Genomic DNA, 26,447 nt, shown 5'->3' with positions numbered 1-26,447 from the left:
AGGGTGGGTGTCACCCCTGGCCCTGGGGCTGAGGCTTGCCTGGGACAGCCATCCCTTCCTCTGGGTCCTTAATTTGTGTTCCCTCATCTGCCTTTGGGCTTCTGCTCTGCTGGGGCTTGTGGGGTGGGCTGATGGCTCCTGGGAAGATGGATGGGCAGGGTGTCATTTGGGCTCCCACGCCTTTTTGGGTGTGCGGAGCAGCTCTCTGTCAGATATCCAAATAGTTTCTATTATAAGCTGCATCAGGATTGAAGTAGTCAAATTTAACTGTTTTGTTTGGCTTTGTATAGTTGGCATTAATTTTAATACTAGATTTTTCTGTTTTTAATATGTTAACAAGTTTCAACCTGTTTGTGAAGGGATTATCCAACTAAAAAAAACCTGTGCTGCTTTCCTTTTGCAATTCAGTTTGCCCACAGAAGTCTGATTTGTCGTCCATAAAATAAATATACTTTGTCAGAGAATATATTTGTCCTGGTACTAATTCACTTGGTTCATTTCTGAAGATACAAATTGCCCCCATATTGCGAGAATACTTCCCAATTTGACTTTTGGTCTCCAGTGAGCAAAAGAAACGGCTTTTTCTAACACCTGCTTTACTATGGGAAATTAAGTTTTCTGGATGGCCAGTCACAGAAGCGAAGGCCAGTGAATTGGTGGTTGGTAATAGGTGATTTTTTCACGTGAGCTGTATTGGCAGTCAGGAGATGGATCTGTGGGAACGGGAGGTGATGGAAGGGAGCTGGTTTCTTTATCAGTCTGAAATGATACATTTTTAAAGGGAAATGTGGGTGCGTAAGATCTAATTAATTAAAGCTTCTGCAAGATGATTTGCTTTCACTTTTTTTTATGTTTTTGTTGGTCTGGGAGTTGCTGATTGTCTTCAATATTTTCTTTTTCTTTTTTCTTAGTAAAACGCTTCAGAGAACCAAAGCATGAAAGACGTCCCTGGAGGATATGGTATGTTTCTGCATTTTTGTTCTTAATTTTTTTTGCTTCTTGCACGTTTCAGAAATTAAAGGAATGATGGTGGGTTTTTGTTTTTGTTTTTTTGAAAAAAAGTGATTACTAGGAATTGGTGACCAACAGTGAGGAACTAAAAAAGTTGTCATTGATTCATGTATTTTGGTAAAAGTTATTTTCTGTGTGTTTCCCTGCTAGTTCGTTCTTATTAAACCCTTCCAGGAATCTCTATAGAGATGTGCATGTAGACATAAAGCTTCAAGCTGTGCTTCCTCCTGAAGCTGGAAATTTAGAGATGCCCTACAAGGCAGCTGAACATCGACAAGCTTGCAGGAAGCAACTCGCTGGGCTCAAAGAAAATGCGTGTTCTGTAGCTATCCTACTGTGTGTAAGATAGAAAACAGTGTGGTAAAAGATAGAAATACATAAGCCATAAAAGAACACAAGTTCCAAAACGTACATTTGTTTTTATTGCTTTTAAAATGTTGTTTGATTGTAGCAACACCAACATAACCTGTGCTAGTTTTGAACCTGGTCTAAATGTTAAGCTGCCATTCCAGTTGTTTGGAGGGTTCAGTGGTTGAGGTTCATCTCACACAACGCTGCTTTTCATAACTAATGCTGACCTTTATCTTACTGAAAAATAAGTACAAGATCTTTGTGTAGTGCAGTCTACCTCAGCCTGACGTTCTGAGTACTGTGGTGACGGCCTTTAATTTTTAAGCAAAGAATCTTGTTCTGGGACTCAAATTTTGTTATTTATAGTATGGTGTACTGGTTAGATAAGTAACTTATGGCTTCCTGCCTCATATCCAACACTCTGCTTTCTGTGTTGGGAGCGCAAGAGAATAAAGTTGAAGACAAAATTGTCAGGGAGGGGAGATGAATTCAGTGATAAAATGTTGCCTGGATCTCTTGGGGTGTTTGCATCTCTTTAGACGTGGAAACAACAGGCAAAATGGGTGTTGGTTCATATAAACTTTGCCTACAGAATGCTTCTGACATGGTTCCTATATGTAACACTTAATAAAACATCCACTGGAAGGTTTGATTTTGCGCAAAGGATGATGATGGTAAAAGAATGGAAAGGCCTGGAGTCAATACTGCATCAGTACCTAAGTGGGTGTTTTATATGTTCCCTTTAAGTAGCAAAGTATTTTCTCTCTAACTCTGTCATCTGCTTGGAGGTAACGCTTTTAAGTTTGTAATTCTCTTGCGGCATCGTCCTAGCGGTTGCACTTCAGATATAATTCAGTGAGACTCTTTTATGCTTTCAGGTGAAAAATATGTTGGCTTTTTAGCAAAATACTATAAAGGAATCATTGGCGAGCTATTAAGTTGTTCACCAACAAGCACATGATGAGGATTTTATTTGTCCATGCCATAAAGTTGCTAAAAATGCATAAACGTAAAAGGACTGAAATATCTAGTGAGGCTGGGATACTCATTGTTTACAGGAGTTTGTTAAAGACTTACTTAGATTTAGTGAGGATAAGCTCTTGGATAATGTGTATGATACCGAGAATATTCCTTGACTTTAAATTTATGGTGGTAAGGTTTTAAGTTAATATGATTTGGTTTATTTTTAGCAATATTTAAAAAAAGGGGGGGGCAGAATTTTAATAGAATATTGTTAAGAAAGCTAATATTATGACAATTTATCGTTCTGGTGTTATCTTTTGAAGAAAAAAATTAATAATTGAGATGGAATTTTAATTAACATAAATTTACAATGTCTGACTGTGTTGTAAACAATTTTGTGTTCTTAAAAACTTTTTTTTTTAACTCTGTTCAGGTTTTTAGATACTTCCAAGCAAGCCATAGGGATGTTGTTCATCCACTTCGCAAATGTCTACTTGTCAGACCTTACAGAAGAAGACCCTTGTTCACTGTGAGTTTATAATTTCAGAATAATTGGCCTTTATGGAAGTTCTGCAGTGGAGTTTGATAGTGTACGTGGACAATAATGCAAGATATAGCTGAGAATGCAGTTTTCATGGTGAAAATCAATTGCTTTCAAAAACCTGTGGTTTAAGATTAGTTAGTCAAGGATCACAGTTCTGCTGTCTCACTTCATGGCTGGCAGGATCTGGGAGAGCTTTTTCTGGGCTGTGTGTACGTATTTTAGAGTGAGGTTGAATTCTTACTACTTCTCCCTCTCCAGTTAATGAATGAGGACTTAGGATGCAGGTCATAATATGAGGCTGCCTTACTGGAGGAGGTGCTAGGGACCGGAGGATATGAATAAAAGGTTGTGTACACTCACCTCCAACTGCACTGTTCACTGCAGCAGGGCTTTATATTAAAGGTAGGTTGCTTTCAGGGATATTTAGCAAACAATCATTCATCCTTGTATTTTCTTCTAAACCCTACATTAGCTACTGCAGTATTATTTTCATTTTGTGAAAAGCAGGAAATCTTGCTCGGTACCCAGGCAGTTAGTACAAAAATTAATTTTGCAATGTCACGCTTGGAGCAGTGTGACTAAGTAGATAAGCATTTCGCTGTAGTATATTAAACCTGAAGATTTTATGACTAAGACCCTATCTGGCTCTTTACAGGAGCTCCTGAAGTAAATGGTAATTGTTTGGGTTTGTTCTTGATAGAGCTCCTGCTCGAAGCAGCTTACACATTCCTGGTAACAGAAGCTGTGAAATTACTTTTAAAAGCCTAGTAATTTGCCCTTTAAAACCCATCCAGTTCCTTCAATGGCATCTGCTCACTGTAGTCCTTTGGTAAACAAAGGAGTGTTGCTTCACAAGCCTGGTTTATTTCCCTTATTCCTCCTCGGTTTCGTTTGTGTTCCTACGTGCTGTAAATGTGCAAGTAAAACACTGCTTTTCTCTTCTCACCACACAGATTTTGGTAGGGAAAAGGCATGGATTTTAACACACTAACTGAACAGTTTGTTCTGGTTAGGGCAGTTTCAGTAATACCAGGCATCACAGGAGGATTTTCCTTGCTTACTGATTTGAGAATTTCCTGATGGATTTAAAAGCCGTCAGGTGCAAATTGCTTTCATTCCATTTTTATATATGAAAGTATATATTCAAGTAAGCTAGCCAGAGCATGTCTGAAATTGCCAGTTTAAAGCTGAAGTTCAATAGTTTATTACAATATTTTAAAATTAAAAATAACTTAGTGCTGTGTACTGAGTTTTCAAAATAAAAGGTTTGGTAACGTGTGCATTCTCTTCTACATGTTTTACCATGGTCTACATAACTTTATTTTCCAGTGCCACTTTGCATGTAATTGTAACATGACACAAAAAAGAGGATGAAGGGGAGGCTTTGAGCAACCTGGTCTAGTGGAAGGTGTCCCTGCCCATGGCAGGGGGTTGGAACTGGATGGGCTTTAAGGTGCCTTCCAACCCAAACCATTCTGTGTCTATGAACTGTTATTCACTATTCCCAGGATAATACAAATTGCAATCTGGAGCAGTGTATTTCCTCAGACAAGGGTGTAGGTCCTCCTTGTTAGCAGAAAAAATAACATGTTGCATCAGCCAAAGCCACTTGTCCGTTCTTGGGAAAAACAGATCTTCAGTGTGGAAGTGGGTCGAACTTAATGAGTAAAGGCATCGTTTCTGTCCGAGACTTCAAATAAAGATCATTTTCCTCAGCAGATTCAAACATGGATAGCTTTCTGCTCTTCCCTGTTCTGTAGTTTGTGGGTTACTTTCTGAACAAAACCAGAAAATGTGGGTTTAGAAAACCTTGTGGCTCAAAGCTTGGGAAGAACTGCAATTGGAAGTTGCCATTTGTTAGTTTGGTAATGTACAGTGATAATTCTGGCAGGTGTGGGATAGTATCAGAGCTGATGAAACATCTGTTGAAGCACCTCGGCAGATGGGTGGGTGGGTGAAGAGTTCTGACTAGAAGCAGCAAGCCGCTCTCCGCCGCTGTAGCGCAGGGTGCTCGGCTGGCTGGACGCCGCGCTCCGGGGAGGCTGTACGGACCCCAGCCGCCTGCTCGCCGAGCTCTCGGCCAAACGCATTCCCCCGCTAGTGGCAGCGACTGGCTTTGAGGCAGCGCCCGGCTCACGGGGGAGCGTGGCGCAGGGCAGAGCGAGCGTGCTGCCCGCAGGTAGCCAGCCCCGCACGCTTGGGACTGTCGCTTGGCCGGCGCCGTGAGCCGCAGTGGCGTGGAATCGGTGTTGGCACCTCTCCCCACTCCTGCTGTCTGTGGACCTGCAGCAGCCTCTTGTGGCCTCACAGTGTCTCGTGTAGGCTTGTGCTTGTCGGGCTTCCTCTGCCAAGTACTAAACCTTCATTTGACCGTTTCTCTAATACAAAGTTCATTAAAACTCTAAATTGCCACACAACTATTAGAAAATAACTATTTTTTAGGAAGTGTGGTGGATAAGTCTTGGCTGAGGCAAGGCATGTCCACCTCATTTTTGATTTTGAGAAGCTCTGGAGTGGTATTTTGAGGGCCAGAACAGCTCCTGCTTTATTGCTTTGAATGCACATATTCTGTGTTTGCTTTCCACTTTGATACTGTTTTGTCCACGTGGAGTTGTCTCTGCAGCCAGAAGCAGCCCATAGGTCTCTAATTTGCTATTTTTATCCCTTCACACAAGTTCCTATAGACTGTCGAGTTTATCCTGAGTATATGGAATCACCAAGTAAGAATCTCAAACCCAGGGATTTACTGTCTGTCATATAGCTGGCTCTTTCTCAGCTGCTGTTTTGTTCAGCTTAAGTCAGTGAGAGTAAATAAACCAAACTGACTTACAAAATGCTCTGAATTTCTGCTGCACCATTTAATGGACCTAAGAATTAATTTGAAAGTCTCTAGTTTCTTGAGTAGGTCAGATCCCAGAAGCTGCTGTTGGGACAATAAAATTAGTAGTGCAGCAATTGTGTGTCCATTGAGGGGTGGTTTAGTTCAGGGTTTTGTTTCCTGAGAATGCTTGTTCCTGATTCTTCCAAATGTTTGTTGGACAAGAACTGAAGTGCAAGAAAGTAAATTACTTTTCTTCCTAACACTGAGTTGAAATTTGGCCTCGATGGTGACTCCACTCTCCCACTGCTCACGGCACCTTGTTGAGGCTGGGAGGGGGCTCCCTTGAGCAAGAAAAACTGTCAAGTTGTGGTGTCTTTCCCCCTCAGAATGAAAATTTGTTGGGTTGGGTTTTTTACATTGTAATTCCTTGAGGTGTATTTAAGATAATGTCTTTTTATTCCTTTTATTCTTTGGTTTTATTCAAATACAGGTTACCCATGCAGAATTAACTGAGCACTGGTGAAAGGAAATCTGGTTTTAAAGGAGTAAAATTAAATTTGGGGTTTATATAGAGTACAGGCATGCACACACCAGGGTTCACGAAAATAGAAGTTGGAGATTAAGGACAGAAGCAAAATTATGAGAGTCTTCTAAAACTATTTAAGATTTAGGCAAACTGTGTAATTACAGAAGTGGGTAAATGATTATTCTCCATGCTCTGGCTTTTCAACGTATCTAGAGATCTTTTATCAATCGTGGTGTTAAAACACACTGAACTTGTGGAAAATGGACCCTTGCTCCTTGTTTTCTTTTACACTTTCCCTTTCAGGTACCTCATCAACTTCCTGTTAGATGCCACGTTAGGAATGCTGTTAATCTACATTGGCATACGTGCAGTCAGCAGCATTGTGGAGTGGCAGCAGTGGGAGTCCCTGCGCTTTGGGGAATACGGTAAATGTTTCTGTTCTTGCACCGAAATGATTTTCAGGATAGAACCTCAGAACCTTTCAGCTAGTGGTTAAATCATCGTAAAATCACTATACAAATAATTTTACAGTGATTATAGTGGTCACTTTGATATTTCACTTGTCAGGAGGTTTTTTTTTGGTTCTGTATCTCGGCACGCACCCTCCCGTGTTGGAATGCTCAGCAAGTCTCTAAGCCTTGAGTCAGTTTGGAACGACTGCCTGAATATTTATTTTCTTAGGAGTGATTGAAAAAATCATGATATTGGCTAATTTCAGGGAGAAATGAACAGCATGATAAATTGACTCTGAAACACTTTCAGATGAATGCTAGGTGCGAAGTCATTTCCTCTTAAAGCTTTCACTGAACCACATGCCGTTGGCTGACGATGTGGGCTGAGAGCTCTGCCAGCCCTCTGTAACTAAACAACCACACACCTTCAGTGAACGGACCGGCAGGATGGCCTGTGCTTGTCCCCAAGGGGCAGTCGCTCCAACTCCTGCACGGAGGGCTCGTATCCCTGATGAAACATGCCTGTGCCTGTCGTACAGGCTGGAGGATAGACTAGTGAAATCACTCGGGGGGGGGGCTTTATCTTCCATTACGTTACCCACTGAAGAATTCCACTCATCTGCCGAAACTGCGGCTTTGTAGGTGCGGTTGAGTATCGTACATACTCAACAGCACCATTTAATTCTGTTCAACCTGCTGTTTTCAGACTGCTTAGTCTGGCTGGTTGGGAATGGAGGTTCTGTATAGATGCTAAAAATTACATGTGAAGCTCCGTGAGATAGGAATGGGGTGAGGGGTTGTCTTACGAGAGCGCTATGGCTCTTCAGCAGAGAGACAAACAAGCAAACAGCAAACCCGGTGGTTGGGGGGAAAAATGTTAAAGTAATATTTGCCTAACGAAGTAAAACTTTCACAGCAGTTTCATAATTATCATTGGTAGGTTTTTTGGTTTTTTGGTAAGTTTGTTTTTAATGATCCCAAGTGGCTGACAGAATGAAGAATAAACAAATAAAGGCCTTGTCAAGTTGAAGTACTTTAAAGCTTGGGAAGTTTGTAATTAAATCAGATACCATTAATTTCTATTTATTTTAATGGCAGAGGCTTAAAACAGAGGTGATGACAAGCGTCTGTCTTGGGAGAAACGACCACCTATAACACTAGGTCATTTTTGGTTAGATTTATGTAGATGTGTGTATCTTTTAGGGCGCAGTTTATGACCATTGAAGCGGTTTAAATCAGCACTGCCACAACACTATTTATCTGGGTTTTTTTCCCATGTGCCATGGTCCAAAATTTCCACTTCTTTTTTTTCCTTGGACTGGTGCACATCTGACTATTCAGGGAACTGGTGCGGAGAGCTGAACGAGCACAAGATTTCACCATATGTAGAAAAGTAAACAGTTCCTCCAGATCAGTCCCCAGGCTTGGGTCCCTAAGGGATTAGGTAAGCACCGATGCCCAGGGAAGGGAAAAGGGCAAGGGAAGAGCCGGGGCACTGCTGAGCTACACCAGCTGACTGAGCTTTCAGACCTATTACTCAAGGTCCCTTTTCTGATTGTTGATTTGGCTTGAAGCCGTTTAAAGATGTTTGAACAGCTTTCAGCCCACATAAAATCAGCTTTCCACTCAGCAGAAAAATACTTGGTGTATCTGTTACAATTATAGGTAGGTACTTGTAATCATGTCGAATACTAGGCTTTATGTCTGCCTAATAGCATTCTGGTTTCTCTTGTGTAATCTGTTCTCCTCTCTCTTTTTCACGTCCTTTTAGCAATAAGTGGCCTGGCTGGATGGGAGGATGTGGGGAGTGTATTCACTCTCCAGAAATTTGTCTCTTACTGACTTCTAAAATGAACCTGGTTTTATTTTCATTAGTTATGAGGCATCTGTGACTGCAGTAACTAAGCTCTTAAAATAAAAAAAATGAACTTATTACTTGGGTTCTGCTGCGGAGGTGGTCTGCGACTGATCCATTAGGCGTTTCAGATCTCCTAACCCAAAATGACAATCAACTTGTTTATCAAGTATTTCTTCTGTGTGTGTGTAAGTGAGGTTTGAAATTATGTAATTCCTCTCTTCTTAGTTGTTCTTTCCGATATCAGATCATTTTATTAGTGACAGTCTCTTTTCTGTACCTTCATTAATGTGCTGTTCTGTCCCTAATGTGGGTTTTTTTTAATCAAGCTGTCATGAGGACTGTTAAAAAGCATGTTGTAAATGGTTTCCATTAATCACGTGGGAGAGGCTGCTGGTATAAAGAGAAGTAGGTAGCAGATGGAAAGTTCCTAGTGATGGCCGTGCAATAAGGTTAGACCCTATGTAAGAAACCTGTCTAAAAAGGACAGGTTGCATTAGATGGTTTGCTGCCCTCTTCTGTTAAATACTATTGTTGTTTCTGAAGGGAAAACCCTCGGATCTCCATTTTATTTAAAATTTTTCACTTTGGCCCCAAGAAAACTCTTATTTTTCAGAAGATACTTTAAAACAATTAAGTAGGGTAGAAGAGAGGGCTTCAGTGTGGTCCTGTGGGGTCGCAGGTGTGTTTAGAAGTTGTGGATGGACGTTTGGCATACGTGGGTGGTGAGGTACCACCAAAAGGTATCAGAGACTTGTGGCATTTTAGTTGAAGTGGGGAAGTCAAGTCCTCAGCTTGGAGATCGGCGTGATTTCAGTTTGTTTACAATTGTGGGAAAACAAACAAGGCCCCCCCTCCCCCCCAAAAAAGCAAGTCTCTCCTTGTGATTGGGCGATGTTGTTTGTCTTTCTAGAGCCTAAATAATCATTTGTCTCAAGTTAATTCTCGCTGTGAGCTCATTTCCCTTCTTAGCTCTATTACTTGATCCCTGGTGATTCATTGCTTGAATCTGTCACAAAAATAGCAGTGTCCTGCTGGTTTTAAAAGCCTCTCCTTTATATGGAGGGTAGTTTTTAAGCATAAATGCCTCAAGGAAGGACTGGATACCGAAATATCAGCATTTGGAAATGGTGCTGTTTGTACAGAAAAACAGCACCACACGCTGACTTAGAAACCGAGTAGCATGACGCTCCCGCAAGAGCTTGTTTATGCTGGAATTTTCAAGTTTATTAGATTTGTCTTTGTATTTCTAGTTTTGTATTTTCAGATTCGTTACATCAGGAGCTGGGTTTTAGTAGAAGTGCAGAATCAGTTAGTACCTTCCAGTATGTAAAGAGGAGAAAAGCAGTCATGATCTGTACTGAGAAGAATGTTCCCTGCGTTCCCCTTCCCTTCTTGTCTTAGGCTACTTTAGCTGCTGCGAGTAGAAAACAGGTGACTAAATCCCTCCTGGTGACAATGAACTCGTGGCAATTAAATCGTGCCGTGGTCTCTGCTTGTCTTTGCTTCTCAGATGGCAAAGCTTAGAAATTGTGTTTGATGCGTCTTTTCCCTCTAACTCTTTCCTTGCACCTTACAGAGCCCCTTCCTTGTAGTCATGTAGGGTAGATTGCTCTTACTTCAGAACTTTTTGAAACTTATTTTGGAATAGTTCTGGGAGTTGGCATTTGCATAGGAAAGCTTCTCAGGATTTGAAGAACAGAGAAGGTACAGAGTAGAGGGAATCACAGGATTTCTGCTGAAGAGCTGTCTATAAACGTGCTTCTACAAAGTGGCTGATGGAAGTAGCCTGTGCTAGTACAGACTAGTTTTTCATTGTCCAGCACTTCCAAAACCGCTGCTACAGCTGTCACTGCTGAAGCCTCAAAATTTTTCAGTTTCAGTCTTAGTGCGTTTTTCTTGCAGTAACAAGATTTCTACTGATTTGCTAGTTTATTCTAGACATATAATTTATACATGACAGGTATAAAATCAGAATTCAAGAGAGACTGTCAGAGACTTCCAAAATTAAATTAGAGCTTTATGGCATGAACATTAAGGTTCTGATTTGAGTTTGTGTACTGAATCTTTGAATGTACAAATGTCCCAGATATTCTTGGGAAGACCCTGGATGTGGTGATGTTATTAACTTCTGCCTTTTCTACTGAATTGCACAGGGGAAAAAATGTGGTTGGAAAGGCTCTCCAGAGGTCGTCTAATCCAACTTCTTGCTCAAAGCAGGGTGAACTTCAAGCTAGAGAAGGTTGTTCAGGGCATGGTCCAGACCAGTTTTTAATTTATCCGTGGTCTGAGATGTAAGAACCCATCTGAACAACCTGCTGCAGTGTTTAACCACTCTCTTTGTGAAAGCTTTTTTCCTTTCCTTTCAGAATTTTATGTCCACCCATCCAGTCTATATCTCCCCAAATTTTCTACAAGGATGCTACTGGGAGACTGTCAAGAGACTTGGTAGATTCAAAGTAGACAGCATCCCTGTTCTCCCCGCTTGTAAACACAGCCGAGAGATAATTTTGTACATGTGATAGGGCACACAGAAATCCTCAAGTAGAATTTAATATACACAGCTACTCATTTCAGTCATGGACCAAAAAACCTCAACCCAAAACCCAGCACCCCTCCCTGCAAATACATTATGGAAGAAAATGTTCATTGGTGATAGTGCACAACACTGTGAATACAGAGTTCCACAACTCTTGGACATACAAAATCTCATGTGACAGAGTTGAATTAGGTGCACAATTGCTATAGGGTTTTTTGCTTTTAGGAATTATATACAGGTTGGGAAAGAGCTTAGAATACACTGGTAAAGTTTCGTTGGTAAGTCTGCAGCTAAAGCTAGATTGGTTTGGGTTTTTTTCATGTGTGCTAGTTAACAAAGAAAACTAGAGTGCTAATAAAAATGTGGAGTACAGAAATTAATTGCTAAAATTTAATTTTCAAATTATTTTCAGGCCTTGTCCCTTCAGAGGGGTCACAGCTGCTCGGCTCTGAATTACTGGTGTTCCCCCTTCCAAATTTTCTGATCTTTTTATTTTACAACAGAAGCCGTAAGCTGTGGTATATAACTATAAACTTGAGCACTGTAAACATTTTCCTCATGGACTGTTGAGTGTTGTCACTAGCTTTTGCTATCAGACTTGTTTAGGAAGTTTTGTGTTGGACTCCAGTCTGATTTGTCAGTTTTTTTGTGATGTTTAAGCAGCCAACAGTAAGGCTCAAGGCTGTTACCAAGTATTAATACCGAAAGCCTTTCAGAACGTTCCAGAAAAGGAAGCAGCAACTATCCATTATGCATTACAGATGCATAAAGGCATCTGAATTTCCATTGCCCGTTATTCATCTTCAGGCTAAAAGTTTTAAGCTGCCTTTGAAGATGTTGCAGGAGGCTGTTGTGAAGACTAAAGAGCTAACTTCTCCTTCGCCAAAGCTTCCTTTTGTTTTCCAGTGAAGCACTGCCTTAAGCTCACCTCCAAAGCTTGTTATCCATATCAGTCCTCTTTCCTTCTTCTTTTCCCTCCTCTTGTTTTCATAGAGTATAATAGTCTACATAAGTGTTCATGTTCAAATATCTGTGGCCTTCATCCTGCCCCGGCAGATAAGTTAATGCACCCAGGTTTTCACTCTGTCACCATGGGTGACCCTTTCAGATTAAAATGTGACCTTAATTTTTTGTTCAGTTAGGTTTTTCATAGCGACTCTTGCACCTGTTGCTTCAGGTATGAGTAGTTAGCTATGGTAACTAACTTTGTAGGGAGGAAGAGTAGTATGTTTAAGGTAGCCTAGGGAGGATGGCAAAAATCTTCACATTTCTATGTAGACTGAAGGGAGATATTGTTTTTCCCAGCTACGTTTCCCTTGATTTTTCCCTTTTAAGAAACTTAATACTCCATGATAGAGGGTCAAAAATAACAATTTGATGAGAAACAAGTGTAATGTAACTATACCTGTCTTGCTTTTATCAGATTCTGTAAAACAGTGAGTGTATAACCAGGTACTGCTGAATCAGGTAAAGTCCTGTTATCTTCCGTTTCTAACGGGTACTTTTTGAAAGGTGGGTAAGGCTGAGGGAGGGGACGGAGCAGCACTAAGGAAATTGGAGAAGGCACTTTAAGAGGCTGTAGTTGCCCTGCTTCTTCTAATACTGCTCTTCTAAAATGTTGACTGTGAAGTGAAGTCAACCCTGTGCATATATTGAACTCTTCTTCTTCCTTGCAGGTGACCCAGTGCAGTGCAGTGCTTGGGTGGGCCAGTGTGCGCTCTACATAATGATTATGACATTTGAGAAAACCGTCATCATCATAGTGCTGCTTATACCTCAGTGGAAGGAGGTTTGTATTTTTACTGCGTTTTACAGACACAAGAGTTTCAGGTGGAAGCTGGAAAGTAATAGACTTGTAATAGTGTTCTTCAGGTTGGCTCAGGCATCGTACCTGTCTGCAGTCAGTGCCCTCTAACTCTGCGCTAGTGGTATGTTCTCGTTAGGATACTGCTGATTCAGCTTTCTGGCATCATATTTGGAGAGGTTTTATATACTGCAGTATGTAAAATCTTAGGCTGTCTGAGTGCTCTTGATGCTACGAAGTGGTTCTTCCTTTTCTTAATTCTTTAGCCCTTACTTACGGCTGTCTTGTATTGCTTCTTGTGGTATTTTAAAGAATTTTCTATACGTGACATTGTTGATAGATCTAAACTGTAGAATTTTAGAAATTTGCAAAGGATTAGTGAAGCCACTGCGGATGTCTGGATAAATGTTTATTTTGCTAGAATTTGCGCAGTGTTACACTCAAAGTGATGGTGCGTGGGGTTATAGCCCATTACAACCAGTTAGTCCCTATTGTGTGCTCTGGGAACTGTCTTATCCTTACTGTGTATTCTGTAAAACGGTTTAAATCTTCTAAAGATGGAACTTTAAGCATGTTGCTGGCGAGCACGCAGCTCTAAAATGTTCAAGACGAGTCTAACGCAGCTCTTCAGACTTCTGTAAACAAAAATGACAACGATAAGTTTCTTGCCAGCCCCACTTACTTATCTGTGGTAATTTATAAGCTGCCCTAAGTACTTTCCTTTTCTACAGAGCTGTCCTTTTTTGGTTTATATGAAGTATTTCTGCAGTGTTAGCTAGTACGTGAACAATTGCGCTTACTAGTCCAGTTATGTGCACGTGCTGCCATGATCTGAACTTAATCCTTTTCTTTTCACAGGTAGCTTTATTGAATCCTATAGAGAACCCCCAGTTGGAGCTGGCTATCGTCATGCTGATAGTTCCCTTCTTTGTTAATGTTAGTACAACTTGCACGCTTCTCTGAGATGTTTACTTGGATATCTGTCTGCCGTGTGTTCATTAACGTTAGTCCTTAAAGCGCAGTGTGCCTTGGTGCTCGAGTTAAGTTTTAAAGGGGAAGGATGTTGAAGAAAGGATAAAATGTCTGGTTATGTAGATCTTACAAAGCTGAAATCCATACTGAGCCAAGAAACCAGGCTCAGCAGAGGTGCTGAAATGCGTCACAGACCCCTTTGGCCTGATGACTTCAGTAGATGGAACGTAATACTGAAATACAGACACAGAGATTATATAACGACAATGAAATCTGCTTCAGGGACCAGCCGGTCTAAGCGTAGCTGTAGTGTGAAGTGTCCCATGTCCGACCGCAGCTAGCAGTGCCTGACTTGTGATGGAGCAGAGGAAGAGGGCAAGTGCACAGTCATCCTTCCCAAAGTCAACTCTTCCAGCAGTCTGGGATTTAGGGGCTAAGAGCCAGAGGTGGTGGGTGTCCTTGCATTTAATAACTGCTGGTGACTTTTTTTGTCTTTCATTTATTTGTTCAAGCATGGGTTTTATCCTTTGAGAACTGAAAGTCTGTTGCACTGAAATGTCTGCCTAAACCCTTCACATGTCTACATCCAGAGTTAACACACGATCACTTTTCTTACCTTCGTCTCTTCTGCAGAGGAACAAAGTAGCTCTGTTCTAGCGCAGCCGTGCAACGCGTAGTAAACCATGTGAGCGTATGCTTTTACAAGGCACTTACCTATTTGGCCAATTCAGAATTATTGTCGAGTTTTCTTAACTGTCCAAACATGGACCGAACGAACATATGCTGCTGCTCTGAGGGAGACTGAACTGTCACTTCCCCCTTCTCTTTAACAGGCATTAATGTTCTGGGTTGTAGATAATTTTCTTATGAAAAAAGGGAAGACAAAAGCTAAACTTGAAGAAAAGGAAGCAGGACAAGATTCAAGAAATGGAAGTAAAGTCCGATACAGGAGAGCAGCGTCGCATGAAGAGTCGGAGTCAGAAGTATGTAGAGTGAATTACTGCAATATTGATCCAGTTCATCCCTCATGCCATTGATTTCGCTGTAACACTGCCAACTTAGCCTTGATTTTCTTTGCCTGCACCTCTGGCAGCAGTTTCTAGCACCGGGAGTTGAAAACCAGTTCAGAAAAATGGCATTGTTGCACCACTCATGGCAGTTAATTCCCTTCCAGATGGACAGGAAGACATAATAATGTATTTAATTATAACAGGGGAAGTGTGTTACAAATGCTTCTGAAAAAAGCCACACAGAATATAAAACTAGCAGACAATTGTAATTCAGAGAGGGGTTAATGGGTTAAAGTGAGAGGAAGCTGATGGGGGCAATGGCCTGGTTTTGGAGAGATATTTACAACCTTGCCTGGGCATCGTTTTTTATTATACATTCTATTAAGTGGGCAGTTTTCGGTTCAACCGAAGGACGGGAGGTGTCTCTGAAGGTAAGTTGGTTTAGCTGTAGTCAGTTAATGTTGATTTTCTGCGTTCTAGGCAGCACTGTTTATATGGGGTTCTCTTTACAGAATGACTGCCGTGTTACCAGTGTGGGCAGAGAGCTTTTGTGTTCTCACTCACTTCAACAGCAAGCTGCCCCCACTGCTCTGGAGGTGCTGGGATCGCTTCTTCGGGTTTAGAGACAGTGACTGTCGCAGAGATGAATAGGCATGCATCCTGCAGAATTTACTGGGGGTTCCAGATAGGATGCGGGACGTTTGATAGTACTGGCAGTAAATCCAAACCGTGCTCTCTGAGCTCGCTCTTGAGCAAACGGTCAGGTCCTTTGCAAGCGTAAAAGGTTAAAAATGGGATGCAGAAAGAGTGCGACTTCGATCCATGTTACTCAGAAGCCATAATCTGTTTTTAGATCCTTATTTCGGCGGACGATGAGATGGAGGAATCGGATGCTGAAGAGGACCTGCGTAGACTGACCAACTTGAAGCCCATTAAGAAGAAGAAGCATCGGTTTGGTCTGCCTGTATGACGCGTTCCCTGGCCTGTGCATCTGCAGGTTTCCTGGCCAAAACTTCAGTCAGTGGGTTTTAATGTTGCAATTGCATCTCCCGCTTCATCCAGACTGACTCAAAAGCAAGGCCGACCGACGGGATGCGGACGGTTGGAAGACTTCCAGTTCAGTTGCACTACAGACACACTGACCAATTATGCAAGAATGTCTGTTCGTGGTGGGTGCAAAACGCCGTGTTGGTAAGGATGCGTCGCCGGCAGGATTTGTGTCTGACGTTGCGGGGCAGATCCTGGAGAACAGACGCAGCGATCTTTCACTCGCGGTGACTGATGATACCGTTTAAGAGGTTCTCAAAAAGGCATCAGCATCAACTAAGTTAAAGGAGTGTGTTTTATTACTAAAACTGGCTTTTGCAGCAGAATTCCTAGAGCAGAATAGTTTATGGTTACAAGCTGTAACTTAACGTTATTTTTTTAAGTACAGATGTTTACTTGCTACCGGGTACCTATGGAACTAATAGGTGGAACAAAGATTTTTTTCCAAGTCTCCTCAAATCTATTTGACTATTTTATATTTAAGTTATATTTTCATACAGGTGTATTTAAGATTCTCTTTGTCAGAGAAAAGGGAGCAGTTCCCTTTTTTTGTGCAGAACAGGTCAAAAGATTTGTAGTGAAATATCTTATTTATCCTTGTGTCCTGGTTTAAGACAAAGGGAAGAGCTTTCTGTAACTGCTGAAGTCACCAAATATCACTAAAAATGCAGTCCTAAGTGTGCTTTTGACCACGTAATTTGAAAACACCTTTTTTTAATAGGAGGTGGTGGTTGCATATTTGATGAACGTGCACTTTAGTGTATAACGAAAATCTGTTGTGATAGATTATTGGTGAACTGAGTATCTATGGATGGCTATTTCCACAGCTCACTTGTGGATACCTCTCGAACAGCCCGGAGGAGGTGGAACATTCCTTATACCTTTCCTTACACAGGGCCTGCAGTACAGGGCCGTGATCTGATTGAAGCAGTGCTACAGCAGTGCAAAGAATTCTGCCCCTTGTTTTCTGTTGGAAAAGCAATCTTCTATTTAACATGCTTAAAAAGAAAAATTATCCTGTTTAATTTCCATAAAGTCCGATTATCCTTTAATAGTTAAAAACCCCAAAACCCTGAGAGGTATAATGCAGTTGTTACTAAAGGATGGTTTTGATTTTCAGTGTCTGTCTTCTGAAAATTGACGACTCGTGCAGGTCTGAAACCTAGCAGACATGTTTTCAGTGACATCCCTTTGCTTTGCGTATTTTTCTAAATGATTGTTTCCGACAGCTTTGCTTGCGGAGTCAAACCTCGTGCGGGACAAGGTGATGTGTCAAAGAGGTGACAACAGACCTTCACTGCAAATCTGTTGTGTCTGGACATCGGAAATGTTCTACGCCTTAAACCAAACAGTTTCATTGGAAAACTGCTCAGAACTTTTTAAGATTTTTTACATTTTTTATAGATTTACTAGGTCTTAATGGGATTTATTATCCAGACCACTTAAATGGGCCTTAGTAAACACTGAACTGTGCGCTCCCGTACTTACTTTCACTATTCCAGCATTCCTTTTCACTGCTTGGCTGCCGGGGGGAACGCCAGGCTCTGAGATTTCAGGTGCACCTCGGCGTGTCCGGCCGGCCAGAAGGGACATTTTACCAAACCGAACGTTTGCGAGTTTAGTTGAGCCACTGACCTTTGTTACTGTGCACTGAGATGTAATAACTGCAATAAGTTTTAAGTACAAGTGTTTCTTTTAGGCTAAAACTAGAAACTAGTGACAACAGAAGCGCGATTGAGTTATTCTGAGATGGGGGGTGGGGAGATGGGGAAATGTCCCTAATCAGTGTTGCCTCTTTTTTAGTTTTTGGGGGTTTTTTTTCATTGATTGTGTGACTTTCATCTTCTCTTGACTATGTACCACTGGGCGGGCGCATATCTCCAAAAGCACAGTACTTCAAGGAACTCATTTTCATCAGCAGAATAGTCTCATGCAGCTCACTTTTCCAAAGGAGTTTAAGAGCTGGGACTGGCTCTTGTTGCAAATGTCAGCATTTATTTTTTTAGCATAGGATTTGTTCTATTTCAGCTAGTGAAATAAAAGCTATTCAGCATGTGCTACATACCACTGCGCAGCCATCACTGTCCCCGTCAACCATCAGAGAAAACTGAGCAGCGCACACAAATTTAACTGTACGAGCTTTCCTTTTATCTTCCTTTCCCTCTTCTTCTCCAGTTACTTAAATTATCAAAATGATTTCTATTCCTGGTCTCGTGTTTAGTCTGTGAAGTGTCAGTATGAAATTATGGCCTTAATCATGTCAAAATACTTGTTTTGAGCAGACCTCAGACTTGCTGATCGAGTACAAAACAGTGTAAAGCACTATGGAGCAGTTTCTTGAAGGTAGTTATAGCACAGGTATATGAATGCCTAATTTTTCACGTCTTAAGTGCTTAAATGTCACTTGGTTTGAGATTTTGATATGCCTAGCAAGATGATGTAGTAAAGCACTGTGAGCCAAAGAGACAGAAGTATTTTTAATACCACAGTAGTAACAGGAGGAGCAGATCTTGAGAAGGGAAAAAATGGCTCTAACTTTCTCTACCAAGATAAAAAATGGATTCATAACCCTAGTCAAATAACAAAAACCGGGGTGGTGTTTTTTTTTTTTTTATTCATTCTTTGCTATCGTGAAAGAGATGGAAAATGTAAAATGGGCAGCTTAAAAATTAGAGTTCTTGCAGTAGGTACAAGTAGGACAAGTGCTCTTGACTGAAGAGCTTGAGTGTGTGAGAAGGAAGTGTGTGCCTGGTGCTTCACTATGTCTTACTGTTCGTTGAAATGAATTGGCAGTGCAGTCTGAAATAAATTCCTCCTCAAGAGTTGGACCAGTAGTAATCTTACACCACGACGCCGTTTGCGTGATCCTCACATCGGCGCCCGGTGACCGTATTTCAGGACGACTCATGGCAAAGGCTTGGTTCAGGCTGTGCTTAAAAACCCGGGATTCTGGCAACGTCAGAGAAAGGGGTTGGAACTTAGAGAAGTGACGCAGAAGTATCGGTAGGGATCAAATTTACCACAGATGCTCAACCTACGTGTATTAACTGTTTCTAGTATCCGACCTGTGACACATCTGCATAAACTTAAAACACTGCTGGCGTCTGATCCGTGATTTTTCAAGTTCTGGCTTTATTACGTTCAGGTCCCCTTGTCTTACTTTAAGTAGGTAAATGCTGTACGTTGATGTTGCTAACTAAAATGTACTATAGCTTTTCTTCAGGGAAAACTCAGAAACTGAGTTGCAAATTAGAGCAATGCAAAGTGATCCCCTCTGCAGGCGGCTGCTCCGATTCCCGCTGCGCCTGGGGAGGGAGGCGTGGGCTCGCGCTCTGCTGGGAGCGCGGCCTCGCGAGGGATTTCTGCCACTGTGCTTGACTAACCCGTGTTTGCAACTTTGCTGTGCTTTTTACAGGAGAAACCGGTAATGAGAGCGAACAAATTCGGCCACATCCAGTCAGAGTAGATCTACAGCATAGGCGTGCAAACTTCGTTAGGTAAAGTTTCCAGTTCACTTACTGAAAATGACTACTATGGTTTTACAAAGTAAAACTGCAGTGTCTTTAAAAAAGGGACTTTTTGTAGGTGTGTTTGTCTCGCGTGGGTATCCGTCTCGAACTGAATGTTGGGTGTGTTTGTCAGTAAGTTCGGAGTGTAGCCTATGTGAGCAAAACCAACAGCTGTATTCTGCTGCCCTCTGTTTGGACCATGTTGTTTAATCCGTGGTGTTACCTTAAACTTTGAAGGGTATATCTGATGTAATTACGTTGTATAATGGTTTACAATAAAGTTTGACTTATTACAGATTTGCACACTGACTGAATGTTGGGTGTGTTTGTCAGTAAGTTCGGAGTGTAGCCTATGTGAGCAAAACCAACAGCTGTATTCTGCTGCCCTCTGTTTGGACCATGTTGTTTAATCCGTGGTGTTACCTTAAACTTTGAAGGGTATATCTGATGTAATTACGTTGTATAATGGTTTACAATAAAGTTTGACTTATTACAGATTTGCACACTGGTGCTTGTTAGCGTGTTCCGGCGTTCATGATGCGCGGCTGTGGGAAGCAGGTCTTCTGCTGGAGTTGAACTTCAGAGCTGCAGGCGCAGTTGTTGGCGCTTCTTCGGCTTTGTTGGCCTACGGAAAGGTACCCCTGGGCTGCAGAAACATTTCCAGTTCACTGAGCCGTGGGTTTAACACACAAATTCAGCATAAGGAGTGGCTTGGCACGTCACCCCCGAACTGTGTCTTAACCTACAAATAGTCGACCCGATAGTCATGACAAGAAAAACCTCTTTTCTTCTCAGGAAAGGGTTCAGGCAATATGGGCATCTGGAGGCCTTGGGGAGACAGTTCCCAACTGCTAAATCCCATGGTCCGATCCTGCGGCGCTCGCGCTGTGGGACTGATGTAGTGCTTTCCTAAGGGTTATGTTCTACCTCCCGTGCCTCTCTCTAGCCCCCGCAAAGCACAGGTGGGGCTTGTGGAGAGGCCGGGGCAGATTTCTGCCGCTGCAAGTGTCAGTCTTCCTGGGAGAAGGTGTTGGGAGGTCCCCCACATCTGCCTTCCTCGTATCAACATGCCCGGCTGGAGCTGTGGTTCTGTGGAGGCGTTGAATGCTGTCACAGAGGCTGATTATTTTTTTTGTATGATGCAAAGAATTAATGTAAACAAATATAAAAACGGAAACAACCCCCCACCCAATCCTCTCCCAGTACTAACAGAAATTAATTCATGCTTAGAGTTTGGGGGTTTTAAGTGTTTAATTAAAATGGGTTAGAGAAGGAATGTTGGAAGTTCTGGAAAATGTTTTACTGCTGTCGGCATGTGCGGGGGGGAAGCCTGAATTTCTCTGTGACGGGGGGAGCTGCTCCTGTACAGGTGACGGGTGACAGGAGTAAGCTTACTAACAGTGCTGTAAGTGGGAAGTGATTTCACGGAGTGGTGTCAGAGCAAGCTCAGCAATAGGGCTGTAAGGTTAAAAACATATCCTGTGTTAACTCTCCTAAAAGCACAAAATACTCTCCTGATAAAGATCCCGGAGCAACAGCGATTTCGGGCACAGTGTTGTGCTTCTGATGTTGGGTTTGCGTAATCTTTAGACGCTGCCTATTTGCTTACAATGGGAAAGAAACAACAGCTCCCTTTTTGTGTTCCCTCCGTCAAGAGGATTCCAAGTCAATTTTGCGTCCATAGCGCAGTTTTGCCTTTTAAAGTTATAAATAGAGCCCTGACGGACTCCTCCTGGGAAGAGGTTTTGTAGTGGCGGGGGCTTCTCTCCCCCGCGGCGCGCCTGCCACAGCTGTCTGCTCTCGTCAGCCCCGGCTCCCTCCGTCCCCCCGCGGGTGCCGCACACCCTGCTCATCGCTAAGAATAAACCTTTCGACAACAACAGCCTCTCTGGGCCGGAGTCATCCCGGCTTCTGCTTTGGGAAAGTGACCCGGCTAATGACTTCATGTGCGATGCTCTATATAAGGTCGAGGAAAACACCAGGCGTTGGCAGAGCTCACAAGCTGGATTTAATCAAAGCCGGGAAACGACCTCGGAAGGGGTAGCCGAGGGAGCGCCGCAGTTATGTCCCAGGTACGGGAGATGGGCGTGAGGCTGGCTTCGTTTGGGCAGGGTGCCCCGCAAGCGTGCCGCCGGTACAGGCGGTTTGCTTAGCTTTGGAATAGCTTATTAATAAGCTATTAACAATAAGCTTTGGAATAGTTTATTAGCGGGTTACTCTCGTTAACCAGTGACCTTGGCTCTTCTCTGTGTGACTTGTTTGGTTGTGTTGACGTGTTTAAACACTCTGTTCGTATGTTTTGACAAGTTGGAAGGAGGGATTATTGTATGGACGAGGAAAGCAGTTGCCTTCCACATGGTTGATTAGTTTTAAAATGTACTGGTTTACCCTATTTTTATTCCTGTGGGAAGGGACCAACCATTCCCGCTGCCCTGGTTTGGGATGTTTCACAGGAGGAGCGACTTCTGCTTTCTCAGACAACCATTAGAAATTTTGGCAGTACTTTTGGAAGGGTGCGGCTGTACTGACGCCTGCTGCTCCGTAAAGCTTAACGTAGTAACACACAGGAGAGGGGAGAGCGTGACTGAGAATTCTAAGTCAGGATATGCTCTTTGAGACTCAAATTTTGGGTTTGATCACTTTACATTTTGTAACTGACGGTTTAGTTTTACTGTGTTCCCCGATAAGTGTTTCAAAGAGATCTTAACCTCAAAATTTCTGAGCTAATTTTTTCACAGAAGTGTATGTTTTTCAACACAAGCTGCGTGTGCCCGGCAGAGCTCTCCCCAGTGTGAGTTTTAGGTGGTGCGTGGGATGGGGAGTAAGAGCACAGGTAGCTGAGTTATTCTGGTCAAAGGGTTGTGCTCTGTTTGGCTTATTTTCTTTACTCCAAAGAAGAAAAGAGACTGAAACAGCCATGTGTCTTGTAAAGTGACACTTGGACCCGTGGCAGGAGGAGATAAAGCGCAGGCTGCACGCTGTGCCAGCTGGGAATGTCTCCTGGCACACCCTGCTCACAAATGCATTTGTCTTGAGAGCCTTGCGGCTGCGATGCCGGCGGCTGCTGGTGCTGGCAGGTCTGGGGTTCGCCTCTGGCTCACAGCAACCTTCCTCTGTAGCTTTTTAGCTGGGAGCCAACTAATCCATAGAAGCCATCCTACTGGAAAATCCACCTGTAATCAAAGCATGAGAGGTTTTATTTTAATATAACTGGGTGAAATGGAAGGGTTCTGCTCAGCCTGGCTGTGTCTTGGTGCATCTCAAGTGCTCCTTTTCTTACCCAGCCCCAGGAAGTCCCTTGTCCGGGTGGAAAGAAGCCTCGCGGTTCTTGGCTCTTGCCGGTAATGGGTGAAGGGCCTCAGCAGGTTCCGTGTTCCTGTTAACAAACCAAGGGGGTTGTTCCCTTTCCGTGTTGAAGCCAACACAGGTCGGTCCTGGCTGCCTGTGACCGTGTCATGGGCGGACCGTTCCCATCGCAGGCCAGTTCTCATTACAGACAGGCGAGCGGAGCCCTGGCTGTAACCGACCAAAGGCCATTGTGAGCTTTGAAGGGTTTGCCACCACCCTTTCCCCCTGCTTGCTTTGGCTACTCACGGAGCGCTTTCCCCAGAGGTCTGGTGAATGTTTTGTTTCCCGTAACACATGCGAACAGGATTGACAGCGAGCTATTCTGAGCGTTCCCGGGAATTTACAGCCGGCGGGAAACATGCCGCAGGCTCCAGTGCAGCCGTCCCACCCCTGCCAGGAGCCAGGCATGCACACGCTGTCTCTGCAAGCCCCCCGGGACCTGCTGCTCCAGCCATTCGCAGGCCTTGAGGGAATTTTTCCCCTCCGCAACTGTTTTTAGCTTTACAGGCAGTGCCTAGGAACGTACAAGTGGGCTCACTGCTGCCAGAACCCAAAAATCACAACCCCCCCGTATGTAGCGATGGTCAGAGAAGTTTCTCGAAGGCTCGGTGTGCGAATCTGTTAAAAGTTGGAGTGTGCGGGTCTTCCAATCTCTTCGATCGTGTCTCCTGTGCCCCTGCACCCTGCCACGAGGTGGGACCTCGGCAGTCTGTCCTTGGAAGAGTAACCTGAAGAGGGAATGTTCATGGTGCCGATTGACGTTGTGTCTGACTCTGAAGTGCTGATTGAATGGCCGGAATAGGCTGATGTGATCCCGTGCTATCCTGATTTTCGTGTAGCAGGATAAAGTGCAAACAGATTAGCACTTGGACCTCCCAGTGCACCACCTGATTCATCTGTTTCTGTATTAGATTTCCTTCTCCTTCTTTGGGTTCAGAATCCAGTGTTTCAGGTGTGTTTGGAACATGCTTGTAGCCAACGCTGTTGAGTGCTCAGACACTTCTCTTCCCTACATTTCAGATCGGTAACTATGGGACAAGTGTTAAGTTTATTCCAACTAAATCAAGGCAGACTTTGGAATCTGACAAATTTCTTAACGAAGTAGTGAGTAGACTGAGGCTGTACAGTCAGAAGACGTTTTCAGAACAGTAATAGTGGCAACAGCTTTTGGGAAGGACAGGTAAAATCATGGTTGTGCAAAGATCTGGAGTAGCTGAATGTATGGCCTCATGACATAGTGGAGTATTGGATGAGCAACCCTCTGTATGTAAAGGCAGCTTTGTTCCCGGTGTGTCTGAAACACTGATGTGTGGGCAATACATCTCTCTCTTAGCCAGCCCCTGTGAAAAAGAAGCGCCCTCCGGTGAAGGAAGAAGACCTCAAAGGAGCCAGAGCAAACCTTTCCAAAAACCAGGAAATTAAATCCAAAACCTACCAAGTGATGAAGCAGTGTGGTAAGTCTCCTTGATGGAAACAATTAAGCAGTCTTCCAAAGTAAGACATCAACTTCATCAGGACAGGGTGCGCCTCCAACAGAGCAGCCAGCGGTGTGCTGGCTGTGCCCAGGCTTTGCGTCCATCGTCCTGCGGGTGCCAACAGGGCTGTGCCTGGGGTGACCGCTCTGCCTGCCTGGGCAGAGCCTTGCTTTCTGCGCCGGGCTTCACACCAAGCCCAGGGCCCGCAGTCGGCCTCAGTGACTGCCCGTGTTGAGAACTGGAGGTTGGTCATAGAACATGGGATTTCTGACCTCTCAGATGAATTGGATGTGTTTGAGGTGAAACAAAAATAGGGGAGAGATAAAGGACAGGAGGTGAGAGAGAAAAGGGTGGGTGCTTGCTCTGACAACCCTGGTGCTCTGGTTTTGTTTGCTTTTCCAACACCAGTGGGAGAGTCCAAGGGAAAATGATTAATTTTAACCCCTTCTCAGCACGATAGCCTGAACCTCGGTAGATCCCAAGTTTCTGAAACACCTTGCAGGGATTTCTAAAGCACCTTGCCAGCCACTGGTAGTGACCACCTGCAGGTGCTGTCAGCCGCCCCGTCCTTGGAACAGGAGTGCTGTGTTTTTAAGGTTTGGGGAGCTGATGGGAAATTAAATGTTTATCAAATATGTTTTAGCAGCGCTGGTTTTAGTCCTCGGATTTGTTGTGCTACGTCACTGATTGTTTCTCCTGGTTTTCTTTTCAAGAACAAATGGGCTCTGCAGCACCCTCCATATTCAGCCGGGATCGGACAGGGGGTGAAACAGTCTTTGAGAAACCCAAAGAAGCGCCGGCCAAGAGTGTCTTTGGCTGACGGCGGTGATGGATGTGTCTCACCCAGATGGTTGTTGTAATGTTTTCCCAGATTTCTGCCCCTTACACTAAACTCGCTGTAAACTTAAATAACTGATTTCTACTGCAAGTCATTAAGTAGGGGATAGGTTCATGTCAAAGGGTACAACTTCCACATTAATTTTTATTATGCACTTTCTTTTTATGTGTTGATCGGTGTTCACTATAATGGTTTAATAAAAAAAAGGCGGTTGGACACAGCTTGGCACACTGTGGCGACTAATTTCAGTTTAGGCTTAGCTTAATCCTGAGGACACTTCGGCATTACAAGCTATGATCTAGTCTGTCAAACGCAAAGAATAAACATCCAGATGGCACAGTTTTAGCATTGGTGCAATTTCTTCACGGCGTGCCCTTGCCAGGAGGGAGCTGAGGGGAAGGGGCATCACAGAAACCTGGAGACATCACCCAAATCTGGGCTGACTGCAGCAGCGCCCTGGTGAGCCCCCTCAGGGCTGGGGCCTGCCATGGGCGCAGCCTCCCTCAGCTCTCCCCTCACGGGCTTCCCCTCATATCTGTCCCTCCCCTCATGGCCATCCCCTCACGTCTCCCCCCTCACAGCCGCCTCCTCCTATTTCCTGCCCTCATGACGGCCTCCGCTTCATATATCTCCCCCCTCATGGCCTCCCCCTCGCAGCTCCCAGGGAAGCAGTGCTGCCATTTCCCTGTGCACAGCTCAGTCTGTCCTCCCCCGAGCCGAGGGAAGGCTTCCAGCCCGTTCCCCAACAGCTTTTTCCTCACATCATGGAGGCCAGGTAGAAGTGGGGGGCAGAGCGTCAGTACACACCACATCCCACTGCCTGAGGCGCCCAGCACCCCCGAGTGCTGCTGTACGACAGCAGGCCCGCGCTGAGGGGAAGGTCTGTCTGCGACTCGTTCGCGTCTTGAGCTGCTGCGCTGAGTCAAACCCCTTTTCCCCTGTGCTGGTAAATGGGAGTATTTCCCCTCAGCTGGATCCCTGTGGTGGTAAATGGGAGTATTTCCCCTCAGCTGGATCCCTGTGCTCAAACATGGACGATCTGCTCTGCTGGCACCTTCCCACACCCCTCGCGTCTGGGAACAGTGAGGTAGGTGACACCTTTATTTAAAGAATTCCTTCCGTTTTGCACAGGCCAGACCTGATGAATAGGTGAAGGTGGTATCAAAGGTCTCTGCACTGTGAAGAATAACGTCTTTGCCTTTTGTGTCCCATACACGCGATGGGTAAAACCTGCCGCCATCCATGAAGCTCCCAGAGAGGCTGCAGGGCGGGACACGCGTAAGGCAGCAGCAAATCCTTTGTGTTTAAGGGACAGATTTCCGTGGAAAAAAAAAAAGATAAAGGTACCACTGGCGGTGTTATTTGTAGCCAAGTCATGGCCT

General features: G+C 43.8%; 1 protein-coding gene across 1 annotated transcript; it reads left to right on the top strand.

The window, feature by feature from the left end:
* Positions 1-889: 889 nt before the first annotated feature.
* Positions 890-25,047, top strand: LOC104507846 (transmembrane protein 110-like; the record flags this gene model as incomplete). The annotated part of the gene is given in 10 exon segments (XM_010149265.1): positions 890-960; positions 2,759-2,854; positions 6,520-6,641; positions 12,739-12,851; positions 13,725-13,802; positions 14,672-14,821; positions 15,702-15,808; positions 19,901-20,039; positions 24,083-24,206; positions 24,941-25,047. Coding segments are annotated over 10 exon segments (1,107 nt in total), but the record flags the coding sequence as incomplete, so codon positions are not given.
* Positions 25,048-26,447: the final 1,400 nt, after the last annotated feature.

The sequence above is a fragment of the Eurypyga helias genome, unplaced genomic scaffold (genome assembly GCF_000690775.1).
Source record: "Eurypyga helias isolate BGI_N326 unplaced genomic scaffold, ASM69077v1 scaffold6173, whole genome shotgun sequence".
NCBI lineage: Eukaryota > Metazoa > Chordata > Aves > Eurypygiformes > Eurypygidae > Eurypyga > Eurypyga helias.
Note: the sequence above shows the minus strand (reverse complement) of the source record. Positions and strands in the feature narration are given on the sequence as shown.